This window comes from Diplotaxodon limnothrissa, linkage group LG19 (genome assembly GCF_057381915.1).
Source record: "Diplotaxodon limnothrissa isolate DT_005_m linkage group LG19, D_limnothrissa_male_GT1.1, whole genome shotgun sequence".
NCBI lineage: Eukaryota > Metazoa > Chordata > Actinopteri > Cichliformes > Cichlidae > Diplotaxodon > Diplotaxodon limnothrissa.
The window spans coordinates 22,345,801-22,361,421 of NC_140614.1; the positions used below are offsets into that span (position 1 = coordinate 22,345,801).

The window sequence follows — 15,621 nt, forward strand, 5'->3', positions numbered from 1 at the left end:
CACTCTGATGTCGAATGGGGACAGAAAGCAGATGAAAGCAAGCACAGAAGACAAGTTTATTTTTGTATCGCATTTAATTTACAAAGGAAATTGAAAATGCTTTACATAAATCATTGAAAATGAAAAGAAAGAGCTACAACAAATTGCACTTAAAAAACAAATTTAAGTGATGGGGAAAATAAAAATGAATGGAAAACCGTAAAAAAAAAGTCAGTGTGACAGAAAGTAGTTCTGTTCATAAGGTTCATGCAAAGGATGTGGATGAAATAAATGAACCTCATTACAGAAGTTATAAAGATGATCTGAAGGCTGAAAAAAGGTCATACAGAGGAATCCAAGAAATAATCATTCTGAATAACCAGTTAATTAGACTATGTTCACACTCGTCATTCATTATATTAGTTATTCACAAATTATGTTGCTTTTGTATATTTACTTTTTTATTTATTTTACATGTCCTTCACTCCTCCACATCTAGCAAATCTGTTATTTCCGTACCAGCTGGCTTTCCTTAAGCAGTTGAGGATGAACCCACTTTGGTTTCTGGCAGCCTAAACTGTTTTGCCTTCAGCGGTCTTCTGGATTTAGCTTCTCCATCAGATTACCAGCAATCGAGGATGAGAGTGGCAATACTTTTAGTATTCGCATTTAGTTTTTGTGGCATCTCATCGCTCATAGTTTTGCTGTTGAATAAAGAAAAGGGCTTATGACAGAAAGATTAAATGTTTGGGCACAAGATTCTGTTTTGAGGCAGGTTTTTACATTTTACTTTATCATTTTATTTTATGTAAAATCAGATCGTTTTACCACGTTAGACCCCTTAAACTTCACATCAAAAACACTAGACTGGATTCACAGGGTACAAAAATAGTAAAAAAATAATAATAATAATAATTTTATCCTGCCCATGTACTGTACCAAGCACAACCACAACGACGCACACACTTCTCAGACACAATGCCTACTCCAGAGAGCACCAGCAGAGCTACTGAGATGGTGCATGTGCTGACTTTGTGATTCAAGTGGGAAGATAGAAAGCGCTTGTTCAGAGAAAGAGGATGAGAACAGAAAAGATGAAGGCGGCATTTGTTTGCGTGTGAGGCAAAGCAGAAGTCGAAGTCACAGCAGTGCAGAGAACTGGAGTAAGGCTGTAAAATACTGTGTTGGCAGAACTACTGACCCCAATACTGCAGTCAAATCTTAAAGAAGAAAAATCCCAAGCCTTCTCCTGGAGAGGCACGATACACATGCAGGTGCACACAAACATATAAGCTCAGAGGAAATTGTGCACACGTGTGCACATACACAAGCTTAGAGCTTACAGTTGTACCTGCTCACTCTCATGCCTATATTTATAGGCATGCTCAAATACACACACACACACAACTCTTATTCCAAGGCCGTGCATCGGGTAGCTTCCAACTCTCTTTAGTCCCAAAAGAACTCTCTATCCTCACTTTTCTCCCTGTGCATAGTATTTGACAGGTCTAGACAGAGAAAAACAGACTTTCCTTCTTCCCAGCACTGCAAAGACTTTGTAAAGTCAGCCTGTGTTTAGTGGTAAATGTCCTGAATAACAACAAGTTTCAGGTAATTTGATCAGTCTTGTCTATTTTTCCATTGGACTGACTATATTTGTACACATCTTCTTTATGCCTTTCAAATCTGAGTTTATTTGTTCATTATTATCACTTTGAAAGTCTCTGCATCGAACGTATATACAGTGGGGCAAAAAAGTATTTAGTCAGCCACCGATTGTGCAAGTTCCCCCACCTAAAATGATGACAGAGGTCAGTAATTTGCACCAGAGGTACACTTCAACTGTGAGAGACAGAATGTGAAGAAAAAATCCATGAATCCACATGGTAGGATTTGTAAAGAATTTATTCGTAAATCAGGGTGGAAAATAAGTATTTGGTCAATAACAAAAATACAACTCAATACTTTGTAACATAACCTTTGTTGGCAATAACAGAGGTCAAACGTTTACTATAGGTCTTTACCAGGTTTGCACACACAGTAGCTGGTATTTTGGCCCATTCCTCCATGCAGATCTTCTCGGGAGCAGTGATGTTTTGGGGCTGTCGCCGAGCAACACGGACTTTCAACTCCCGCCACAGATTTTCTATGGGGTTGAGGTCTGGAGACTGGCTAGGCCACTCCAGGACTTTCAAATGCTTCTTACGGAGCCACTCCTTTGTTGCCCGGGCGGTGTGTTTTGGATCATTGTCATGTTGGAAGACCCAGCCTCGTTTCATCTTCAAAGTTCTCACTGATGGAAGGAGGTTTTGGCTCAAAATCTCACGATACATGGCCCCATTCATTCTGTCCTTAACACGGATCAGTCGTCCTGTCCCCTTGGCAGAAAAACAGCCCCATAGCATGATGTTTCCACCCCCATGCTTCACAGTAGGTATGGTGTTCTTGGGATGCAACTCAGTATTCTTCTTCCTCCAAACACGACGAGTTGAGTTTATACCAAAAAGTTCTACTTTGGTTTCATCTGACCACATGACATTCTCCCAATCCTCTGCTGTATCATCCATGTGCTCTCTGGCAAACTTCAGACGGGCCTGGACATGCACTGGCTTCAGCAGCGGAACACGTCTGGCACTGCGGGATTTGATTCCCTGCCGTTGTAGTGTGTTACTGATGGTGACCTTTGTTACTTTGGTCCCAGCTCTCTGCAGGTCATTCACCAGGTCCCCCCGTGTGGTTCTGGGATCTTTGCTCACCGTTCTCATGATCATTTTGACCCCACGGGATGAGATCTTGCGTGGAGCCCCAGATCGAGGGAGATTATCAGTGGTCTTGTATGTCTTCCATTTTCTGATGATTGCTCCCACAGTTGATTTTTTCACACCAAGCTGCTTGCCTATTGTAGATTCACTCTTCCCAGTCTGGTGCAGGTCTACAATACTTTTCCTGGTGTCCTTCGAAAGCTCTTTGGTCTTGGCCATGGCGGAGTTTGGAGTCTGACTGTTTGAGGCTGTGGACAGGTGTCTTTTATACAGATGATGAGTTCAAACAGGTGCCATTCATACAGGTAACGAGTGGGGGACAGAAAAGCTTCTTACAGAAGACGTTACAGGTCTGTGAGAGCCAGAGATTTTCCATGTTTGAGGTGACCAAATACTTATTTTCCACCCTAATTTACGAATAAATTCTTTACAAATCCTACCATGTGAATTCATGGATTTTTTTTTCACATTCTGTCTCTCACAGTTGAAGTGTACCTCTGGTGCAAATTACTGACCTCTGTCATCATTTTAAGTGGGGGAACTTGCACAATCGGTGGCTGACTAAATACTTTTTTGCCCCACTGTACATATCTGTGTGTAGGTCTATCATTCAGACCCTGTCTGTTGAGCCTTATTTCCTGGAACTAATCCTCTGCCAACCATGGTCAGCAGCACAGGCTGCACACAGAGGAACAATCTATAATTAAGGGTCAATCAGGGTCAATTGGATCGATATTGCCAGAGTAGGAAAGTCTTCAGCAGTGTGTATAATGCCTTATCAGTCCGCGACAGAGGATGTTGGTTTAGGTAATGATGTATGTGTTTACATAGTGTATTAGAATGCAGTTAATCTTATCCCCTGTATAAATGACACAGTGGCATAACAGCCCTAAATCCAAGGTTCCTGAGCAGGTCTGGAGATTTAGGAATTGTGTGGAAACAGAATCTGATTTGTAAAACCGAAGATTAATCGTCTTCAATTAATGTTACTCTCTCACTTCTTGTGATGTGTGTGTGTGCGTGTGTGTGTTGTTGGTGGTGAAGGACAGATCCTCCTGCCCTGGATGCATTCATCATGGATAAAGCCCTGTTGGACTATGAGGTCTCTATCGATGCAGACTGCAAACTGCTTACTGTGGGAAAGCCATTTGCTATTGAAGGTACAGACACTAGCACACACACACACACACTTGTTTTTATCACTTGTGAGGGCCCGTGGTTGTTGTTTGAAGCCAGTTTTTTAAAAAACAACTTGAAAGGCGTTGAAAAGCACTCATGCATACACATGCACACCCCAAAACTCTATAAAACAGTAACATTTATTCATGTAGTCACACACTTAGAGGTCCACTGAAACAATAATTCAGGTCAGGACTTTAACTCAGGGTTGGGGGATATATTAAAAATTTCTACTGACCTTTGCTAGTCTAGCTCTTTGACTGCTTATAGTATATATCCACAGGATATGTGTGGAAGGCCACACATGAGGTGTGGGCCACATGATCCTGCTCTCCAGAGTCAGTGCTGTGAGGATAGAGTCCTAGCTAATGCATGCATTTTTAAAGGCTCATTCCTCCTTGCTATGCTATCACTGGTCAAGTTGACTGTTCAAGGCAGGTCAAAGTGAATTTAAGGCAATGGGAGACCCATATAGATATAGATATATACAGATTCATTTCAAATGCTGTAGTCAGTCATGTAGTAGCTAAGGAAACAACATGACTGACAGAATAACACAGTGATTCACTGTGTGAACTTATAACGCTCCAGGGTAAAAGTATTCAACCATCTATTATTAACAAGACTGCCCAGTCAGAACACTTTGGACTTTGATGCTCAGACATTCCAAGAACATTTAAAAAACATGTAAAAAAAATCCACTGCCAATCAGAAAATAGCTAATGACCCCCACAGGGGGATATCAGATTCAAGTTCTTGCACACTGCTCCATGAATATGTGGGCTTACGCATGCTTATATCTGAGAGTCTGGCACTGATGTGTGTGCGTGATTCTTTTCTTGGTACACTTTATTTTTCTGCCCCAAAAACCATAATATTTTCAGAGACGTGCACGGAAAACATGTGCAGCTAAATTTGAATTTTTTTCCTTCTTTCCGGCATTTTCCTTCTGCACGTGTCACTGAGGTACTGTTGGAAAAGAAGAAATATAACAATAATAGAAGCTTTTAAATATTGTAAATAAGATTTATGTATGCAAAGAAATATATAATATATCTGTTTACAAGGTAAACAGCATTGCCCCTATTTGCAAAAAAGTCTAAAGGGCTTATATCACTCTTTTCTGGAGGCTTTAATACAAGACAAATTACACTGTGTGCTGTAGCCATTGATCATTTATATCAACAATAACTCATGTTTTTTGGCCAAGTAACTGATTACTTTACGTGATTATTATGGCCCCATATACTGGAAAAAGTTGCAACATAAGAAGTTGCAGTACTGTAGCAGTAGTAGGAGTTGCAGTGATGTGCACACACACACACACATACGCACACACAGGAGTAAATTATAACACTTTTAGAAATAAACGCTGCTGACGACCTGCCGAAAGAAATTATGTCCCAGCGCCAATAAATCTCAGGTTCTGCCGTTCGCCGAGATAAATAAAGCATTCTAGCTATTATAGCAAGTTTTACAGTATTCTAGTCACATGCCGTCTGCACATATACACATTCTGAAGGTGACTTTGAAGTGAAATTTCTGCTAGCGCAACACATTTATTGGATATATCAAACATTTAACCTCTAACCCATTGTAGCTTAGTCACCAGGAGGTTTTTCTTTACTAGGATAGAATTGGCGCTGGGAGCTCACGCATAACCACATATGTTTATTTATGTCCACGCATATTACTGTAGGTGTGCGTTTGTGTGCTGGTGCATGCATTTGTGTATTTGATTCATATCAGACTTCTTTTCTCCTCATATCACTGATACAGGCACAAACAGAAACACAGACGATAAATAGAAGCTAGTACGGGTGCCACCTGGGACCAGACACTATCTTTGATACTATTTCTCTGTCAATCAAAGTGTCACCTCAGAAAGACCCCACTCCCACGTTCCCTACTTCCTCTACAGTCCTTGTTCACTGGAGATTATCTAGTGCTTTCTTCATTGCATTGTACAAAATGAGCCCAGGGACAGCGCTGAGCCATTACTCATGAATGTGAAGAAGGGAAAGCAGGTCTCATTGATATGTAGAGCGTGTCAGTTTGATGACTACTTGATTCACCGTCTACACAAATAAGTCATGCAAAGAATCTACACTTGTTCGAGTAGCTATTTTGCAGGAGTGAGGGAGAGTAGGATGGGGCTAAATAAAGAAAGAACAGGAAATTACACAGACAGGAAACATGAGACAAGTAAAACAAATAAGAGGGAGAACAGAAAAAAAACACGAGACGGAATAAAAGATTTTAAAAAGTAAGTAAGAACAACAAAAGTAAAGAAATCGGGGGCCAGTGAGTGAGGTGGGAGTTGAGCATAAGAAGGAGATAGAGGGCTTTCATTTGCCCACTGCCAGTTTGCTCCTTTCTGCACAGCTAGTGATAAAAGAGGCAGCCAACAGAGTCTCCTAATCAAGACAAACCTTCACCCCAAGCAGATGGAATAAGGGAGGGGAAGAAAGGACACAGAGTGGAAGAATGGAGCAAAGAAAGAGAGGAAGTGTTATTTTGTCTGTATGTGGATGCAAGCGGGATTTATAGAGCAGTTTGTGGTCAGGAGATACAGAGAGATGCTGGAACTGGGACTGTGGAGTCGCTCCAGGCAAGGTGCTCTGCTGAAATCTTCAGGCTGCTTAAGTGGAGGGAGATGCGGGGGTGTCGCCGTGCGTCTGTTTTCGCTGAGTGCTGTTGGGAGATGTTTACGACAGCCTAGACACACCCCATTAATAATATTGCCACTGAACACGCAGCCACTAGCTGCCCGCACGCATGTGTGTGTATGGGGTTGGTGTGCATGCGGAGCATGTGTCCCTGCGTGCATAAGTGGTCTGCACAAGCTCAGTCAAGCAGAACAAAGCACGTCTGAAGATCAAAACGAGGATGGCAAAGGATCCTGTTGGCGGGGTGAAAGTATTGTTGGTCGGGCAGCTCACGTCTGACGAGAGTGACGTACAGACACGTTTTTGTGTGTGTAGTTGTGTGTGACGTGTGCGCGTGCGTGCAGAAATGTGGCAGAGTCTGAAACAAAATTAAGCATTACTGACTTGATTACGTGATTAGTAGAAATGGGCAACTGTTGTGATTAATTAATAATAATTCAGCTTGATGTCTTATTTTATGTGACAGCAGTTTTTAGATTAAAGATGTCATCTTCTGAAATATTTAGAGGACTAGCTTAACAGGGTTTTTTTTTTGTTTGTTTTTTTTTTGGGGGGGGGGGGGGGGGGGGTGTTATTGAAGAAGAGATTAATCAAGAAAAATAATCATGAATATATATTTGATCCAACCCTATAACTGTGGATCTTGTTCACACATAGACACAAACCTTAAGAATCTTTTATCCAACCTGAAAAGATTAATATTTGATTGAATCCAGTTTTGCCCTCTTTCAAAAGCTAGAAATTCATGCCTCCTAGCCCCAGTCAATAACAAAAAATATTTTTTACGTTGGAATTCAGTGAAATAAAAACTCGCACACACCATGAGATCAACAGGTATAAATAAGCAGAAGCTTCAGCAAACATCCATTCATCATCTTCTACTTATCAAAAGTTGAGTTGTGGTTGGAGCAGGCTAAGCAGGATATTCCTAATGTCCTTCTCCCCAGCAACACTTTCCATTTCCTCCTGGAGCATTCCTCCCAATCCAGATGAGATATATAATCTATCCTGTGGGTTGTGGGTCTACCCTGGGATCTCATCCCACTTGGATATGTGCAGAAACACTGCAGAGGGAGGCACCCAGGAGACATCCTAACCAGATGCCTAAACGGCTTCAACTGGCTCCTTTTAACACAGAGGAGCAGCAGTTCTACTTCAAGCTCCCCAGCCTATCTTTGAACTCATACACCCTTCAGAGGAAACTCATTACCCAGATCTCATGACCATCAGTGAGGTCTGAAATCTAGATGGACTGGTAAATTGAAAGCTTCACCTCTTAGCTCAGCCTTCTCTTTACTACAACAGTCCCAAAACAACCACAAAGATGCTGGATTAATCCGCTGGTCCACCTCACATTCCACCTTCCCATCACTCATAAGATCCCAGGATAGTTGAACTCCCCTTTCTGCTTCTCTCACCAGAACCCATTTTCCAGCAGAGAAACATGACCTCAGACTTTGAAAACCAGCAATATTTAAAGTGTCTGAAAACCTGTTTTCTCAGTTAGCTATTTAAAATCGAGTTAAATACAGAAATAGCTGAAGTTCGAAATGTGCTGGTTGTTTCTTTTAAAAATTGCCCCTGCTGCTTTTACCTGCACATCTCTTACCAATTTGAAGAAACAAAATTACAGATTAAAGCTGAAAGTGAAAGTGTCACTTGAAGGTCACATATCCATGCACCAAACAGGATTTTTCTCATATTTTAAGAGGTTGGTGGGATAACACATGCTATTTATGTTGCCTAGGAGATGCTGCTGAAACTAAATTGATGCAACCACTCTCACAGAAGCACCTGAGTTTGTAACTGCCTAACTCATGCAGGGTTACACAAGGTTATACGTTTATTTAGAGAGTGCACATTTCACGTTTTGCTTGGAGAGTAGGGCGTATTTAAAACTTTTTTATTAAATTACTGTATCTCCAAAAGACTGAAGTAAAAGTACATTAAAAAAAACATGAAATAGGGAGCATGCTCTTTGATGTTTAATGTAACACAAGTCAAATTTACAGCAAATCCATTTGTTTTTCTTCAGTGAAATTTTAGGTTGCGTTCTTAGACTTTATATAAATGATGGCTGTAGGCACCATGACATTGGCTATTGTTTGGAAGCTTCAACTTTAGCACCTTGGTCACAGTTTTTCTCTATTTTACTCATTTGGATCATCTATTACTTCACCTTGATATATATTTTATAATTAGGGATGGGTACCGGTGTCCGGTGCCATGATGGCACCGGTTCTGACATAAACGGTAGTAACCAGACCGAAAAGCAGCGCACATTTCGGTGCTTTATTTCGGTGCTTTATTTCGGTGCTTTTTTTTCCTGAGCTGTGATACACTTCTAGCCAATCATTTTACGTTTCCGAGGACAGTAGGCGGGGCCAGGTACGTACATTCTTTTATGCAGAGCTACAGATTAAAAATGCCCAAGGCGAAGCGGTCAAAAGTCTGGCTGTACTTCACAGCAAAATATGCAAAATCAGCAGCCTGCAACAAGTGCTTTAAGCTGTGTAACAGGGCAGCCCTTCGCGGCTGGAAACACAGTGAGACAGACCAAGGCAAGTGTAGTGGAACAAAGTATTTATTTGCTATATGGCTCTCCTTACAACAATTAACTTGTCGAGCTTCTTCACAGCACAAAAAATCCACCTCTAATGACAACTGGCAGCCTTAAATATGTTCAGCTGTCACAGACTTAACCATTATTCCACTCTCAGGTAAATTCTTAAATCCCAACCTTCCACCACAGTATACAATATATCAATAAGAATAAATAAATACATATACATCTTCACATTTACATATTAATAAATATTTCACACTTTAATGTTACACCAAACCCAATATTATAAAAACCCAGAAACCCAAGCACAAAAAGATTCACCACACTCTCTTTACCAATGGACTCTCCCGGAACCTTTAAATGGTGTCTGGACCCCCGGGGAAACATTTGCCCAAACACCTTGAAGAGGACACAGGCAAGAAAGGTGAGTAATCATTAACTTACAAACACTTATTTGCACCACTTTTATCCCTAGATTTCACACACACATTTGCCTTAGTTTTCCTTATTGGTAAACCTTAATCACAATCTCAATCACCATTCTTCTCTCCTGACAGACAACCACCACATTCCTTGATGAGGAGCAGCTGTGCAGGATCTGAAACAAGGCTACCAACTGATTTTAAAATTCCCAATAAATAGTCAATAAATATTTAAACTTCTTGTGTGCAAATCCATGCTTAAAGTGCAATGCTACATAAAGTGCTTGATAAGGTGCTTTTAATAAAGTGAAAGGTGTGCTCTAAAGTGCTATACAGACAATACAATATAAATAAATGCAGTAAGGGAGTCCTCTTCCTTACAAGCTGATACTGTCAAAGGAAGTAACACCAAGAATCCGATGAAACACCTGGCGACGCATAGCGTTTTTTTTTTTAAAAGCCGAGAAATACGCCGTATTTGATGGCAGCAGCAGCCGTTCTTCTCTGCGTGAGTAGCTTAATGTTGTTCGTGTGTAATTTATGTTGAGTAGGCTAACCACGTTATTACATTAATGCATGTAAGGTGAACTAGCAAACACCATCATAGCTACATGCGGCTGTCTTCTTGTTTGATAGCAGATACTCCCTTCACCCTGGCCAAAAAGGCTAAAATGACCAAAGAAAAAGAGGGAAACAGCTAAACATGAGAGGTTTTTGGACAAAGTTTGTATTTTTTCCATTGTTTAAGCACTGCTTCCAGCTAAGAGTGATACCATATATGCCCCATAGCTGCAGAAAAGGCTAACATTGTTATCTTTTTACAAAACCAGCTGAATATGAGAGGGTTTTGGACCAATTTTGTGTTCTCCATTCTTTAAGCACCGGTTTGAGCACCGTTTGAGCACCGGCACCGTTTCAAAAGTACCGATTTGGCACCGGTATCGGATAAAACCTAAACGATACCCATCCTTATTTATAATATTCCTCCAACTGTACTTTAAATTTCCTTCTTAGTAGCTTTCACACAATTGGAAAAACTACACCTACAAAGTAGCAAGAAAACCCACCTGTGCACAAAAAAATATGTGCTTTACTTTTCAAACAGTAACCAATGTAAGAGTAAAACACCTGCAAATAGTCAAACCTCAATAACAGCAATGAATGTAGGCAATGAGCCATGAAAGTGACTTAATACAACCCATACTCACTAATAAGCTGGTGTGCTTAGGGGAACATGAACCCAATATTAAATGCACTTTTTACAAAAAATGTAACTGTAAAGTTTGAACAGATCATCTGTGTTTTTGAAATAAGCTGAGCTTTTTACAAACCCAGTGCTTTTAAGTAAAACTCGACGGGCACCGGTGTGTCTTTGAGTGTGTGGGGGGATTTGAGTGACAGTGAAAATGCGAACGTCTGGGGGAAAGAATCAAAACAAATGACAAGTGACTGCCCACTTGCATTTCAGTATTTGACTGAGTGCTCTAAAGAATTGTGGATGGAGATATGCTGATGACAGAAAAATTCTCTCTGTCTGCTTGAAAGAAAAAAATAAGCATGAGCGAGACATACAGAGACAAAGCAGTGGACTCGGGAGAGGAGCCGAGAGATAAAGAGAAGAATGAACTGAAGCAGAAATTGAACGAAAGCGAAGGGATGACAGAGATAAAGAGTGGACTAACAGAGGAAGAGACCAGCGGCAATGGTGGGAGAGAAAAGACATTGGATGGGGAAAGAGAAAGGATGAGGGGGGAAGAGAAGACGAAAGGAAGAAGAATGAGAAAGGAAGGGTCGGTAAAGGAAGGAAAGAGCAAAGGGATGGAGGCTTTGGCAGTCTTTGTCATGTAGGAAGCAGAGTGTGACAGCTACGTGAACCTTCGCTATTCTCTGTTTCTGTCCACAACCCCCATCGGGCTCATACACCTTGACAGCCCCATAACACACATACACACACATAAACACACTGACAAACAGCTGCCAAGTCTGAGCCAGCCACACACACACAGAGAGACACACACAAAACCCCTGTTGGTATGACTGTGTCTGTGACTGCAGTACAGATGAAATGAAACAAACAATCCCTGGAGGTTTGGTATAGCAATAAATTTTAAAGAGGGTCTTCTCTTTTGAGTCAAAGCTGAGGAACACATTTCTTTCACTTTTCACCTGTAGAAATAGTGGTCGTAATGCAAAACAGATCCCTTTTGAGTAAGTTGTGAAGGGCAGAGAGGCAATCCTCTCCAGCTATTAAACAACACTTGAATGTGCTGCTATAGAAATTAAAGCAATAAACACTGGTGGAAGATTGTACTTAAATGTGTGACTTAATTAAAAATATTAGAGTTATATAATTTTATTGCCGTAACTACTCTGTATTTTATTGCTTTGTCTGCTCTCATTATTCCAACTGCTGCTGCTGGTGTTTTAAGCAAAAGGGGAAACTTCTAAGGCATTACCAAACAATTGATGATGATGAAGAAGAAACAATTTCTATAAATAAAAAACAGATTAATATTTAATGCACTACAATAATGATTTGCATTACTGGCTGCATAATTAGATAGACCTTTTAAGCTATCAGTTTCACATCTGTGACATTTAACTCTAGTTGAACTGTACTGTACACCCCTTGGTTTGTCAAAGAAGAGCAGATTAGACATGCAACCATTTCTGGACAGATGACAAGAGCTGGCTATACAACAACAGCTGGTTTTAAGCTAGCATTATGCCAGCTAATATTAGGTTTGAGTGTCCAAAAAGTCCACTAACAGTAGCTACGAGCAGCAAGAACAGCAGTCTTACTGACAGAAAAGTTCAGCATATCCTCAGTTCACCTCAGTATCCTTGTCATCGGTCAGAATGAGCGTCTCTGACTCATATTGGACTCGTACTGGACTCCTGTCACAAGGTTTTACAGTTTCCAACAGAGTAAATAAAGGTGGATGCTTCTCATCCGGCATTGGCAGCTGACGTAAACAGAGGATAGACAGCCTGCACAGTCAAGGAACAAATCTAGGGTTGATCCAGATTCGGTCCAGACAGCAGTACAAATACACTGGCTAGTCTCAGCCCAGCTCTTATGCCGTACAGTCTGTGCACAGTCTAAGTTTGTCCTAATAGGAGCCACCATAGCTGGGATAATGCACTCAAATTGGGCAAGGTAAGAAAACAGAACTCAGTTAACACCAATCTGCAATCTATTGACATCTAGTGGTGACATTTTTACACACAGTAACTTTAATTAGATAATTAAGATGATTTGGCATAAAAAGAAAAACAGAGGATATTACTTTCTATTCTATCTAGGACATGACTATTGAAACGGTGCATGGGAAAATACTTGACAAAATAGGATTTTGGCATCTGTGGTAGTATTTAAAAATTCAGAGAATCCAGAAATAAGGCTGAAAGGGATAAGGCTGAAACTAGTAATGAATGGCCGTGATCTTCGAACTCTGAGGCAGCACTGCATTTAAAACAGGCACCATTCTGAAGTGGAAATCACTGGGTGATGAATGACCACTGAGCAGATGGATTCAAATGGCAGAGGCAGACTATGGTGCAGACCAACCATTCGGTGAGTCATTCACCCCAAACAATTTACAATTCATAGACATGAAAACATGGTGTGGCTGAGGATCACCTTTGGACTCCACCAGCATCAGCGTACATGAATGTTGGTACTGTCAAATTTAAAATTAGCTTCTTTTTTTTTTATTAAATAAAATGAACAAAATGAATTTCTTTTGTTTCAATATTTGAAACAATATTTGAAACTAAATTAACTAAAGATAAGGTGCAAATTATTTGCAAATGATTGCATCTATTGTTTTCATATTCTACAGAACATTTCAACTTTGTTTTGGCAGCATTCTGGAACATAACAATGACTGCATCAGTATATAGCATGTAATGGGCAAAAGATTTGTACTATACAAAGGTCTCAGACTACCCCTCAATTCTTATGATTTTGCTAGGGAAAAAGAAATGGTGATGAAGTGTGCAAAAATACGTGGAAACATAGTATATCAGTATATAAGGCAGAAACAGAGTTGGCGCAATTCTTATGAGCTTGGATGTCAGTATTTGGTATGACCACCTTTCTTCTTCAACACAGCGTGAACTCTCTCAGGCCAGCTTGTCATATCTTTAGGTAGTCCTCAGGAATAGTTCCCCAGGCTTCTTGAAGGACATTCACGCTCTTCTTTGGATGTCAGCTGCCTTTTTTTTTTTATTCTCTGTCAAGATGATCCCACGCTGCTTTAATACTGTTGAGGGCTGGGCTCTAAGGAGGCCAGTCTATGACTGATAGTGTTCCATTATGTGTTTTTCTAGCCAGGTATGCTTTTACTGCAATGACAGTGAGATCATTGACATGCTGAAAAAATTAAGCCGTTGCCAGTCAAGTTCTTTTCAGATACTAGTGCATGATGGATCAAAATCTGACTGAACTTTTTTTTGTTCATAATTCCATCAGTTTTGACAAGATCTCCACTGGCCAGAGCTGTGGAAAAGTCCTTGGAATTGAGGGTGTTATGCACACTCATGCGTGTGTGTGCATGAGCACAGCTGGGGGTGAAGTGTACTAGAAACCTCATAGTATCTTCCAACTATAAGGTATCTTAAGACACAGCAGTCAAAACCTTTATGTATCTATTTTTTGCATTTGGCATGATGCATCCCCAGCACCCCTACTTCCCACAGCCTTGCCACTGGCTGAAATTTTACCCCAAATCATAACGGAAGCTGCTCCATGTTTTACCTCTTTCCTGACCTCCTGCAATCATATTGACAATGATCTAAACCAGAGATTTCAAATTTCTTTTTTCCCTGTTTCCATTTCTTAAGAATGTCTTCTTCACAGCCTCCCTTCCACTGAGACCATTTCTGGAGAGGCTTTTACAGACAGTACATGGATCAACTGATGCATCAGTCAGTTCTTTACTGGAATTTTTCCTATTTCTTGAGGAAATGACTTTCAGATAGTATTCATGTGTTGTAGTTACCCCCTTTTTTGTCCTCCATTTGTCCAATTTCCTTTTATGCTTGAATGATTTGTAAGTCAGTGTTAAGTGGCTTAACAATCAAACAAAATTCATCTGAAAATGTCCAGATACAAGGGTTGGAGTGAAAATGAGTCAAAGAAAACCTGAAGAAATATGTTCTACACCAGTTTAAAAATATATATTCTGGCTCCTTGTTAGCAAAATATAAAGACATGAAGGATGACTTAAGAGTCTTCCACAGAAGTGTATGAAAAAACAGTCTAAAACTATACCTGATTTTGACATTTTGTATATTTAATCAGATAAAAAAAAGACATACTTTTATTTATTCTGTATTTTTTTCACTTCAAGATGTTTTTTCTTCACCATCCATGATGTGAAAGTGAAAAGTACTTATTAATACTGTCAAGAAAGTGATGCGATAACTACCTCCGACAGAAAGCTACACTTACATAATTAGAAAGGAACACTATCATCAGAGCTACCCGCTGTGGCGACCCCTCGTGAATAAGGGAGCAGCTAAGGTAGCTTTCTTTCTTTTTTAGTGTCACCAGAAGAACGGGATTCATAAAAGGGCTATAATATCAGTATGGTATCAATTTCCTGTGCACATGGAGTGGAACCAACCTTTGTTTGGCCTTTCAACAAAATAAGGTCTTGTATCTGTAACTGGAGGGTGTGAATGTGAAGTGAGCCCAGAGTGGATGATCAGCATCAGGCTTTGAAAAGTGTTTTGCAGCTAGTAGCTCTGGTGAGGCTTGGTGAGAGGAAGGTGTTTTATTTTTTACAGAATCTGTAAGTCTAGTTCCAGATTTAGAAAGATTGTGCTCACTTTAAAATATATTTCAAACAGGATATGCAAATGGCGTAAAACCTATAAAAACCTCTAAAGTAATATGCTATAGTGTTATAAATCTTATTTCTACAGTGGAGCACAATGTAGTGAAATTTAAGGGAGAAAAGGCTAAAGCAGAAATGAAATGGAAAAAAGACACCATTAACATTCATTTAGAGGGGCAAGAGAAGGGAGTTTGATGC

The 15,621-nt window shown here is 40.2% G+C and overlaps 1 protein-coding gene across 1 annotated transcript in view; it reads left to right on the top strand.

The window, feature by feature from the left end:
* LOC146612186 (glutamate receptor ionotropic, NMDA 3B-like) overlaps positions 1-15,621 on the top strand; it is a 92,321-nt gene that overhangs the window by 68,764 nt on the left and 7,936 nt on the right. Inside the window, exon 8 of the mRNA XM_085342666.1 lies at positions 3,786-3,901. Within this exon, the coding sequence (XP_085198792.1) occupies positions 3,786-3,901 (116 nt within the window). The remainder of the gene's footprint in view (positions 1-3,785; positions 3,902-15,621) is intronic.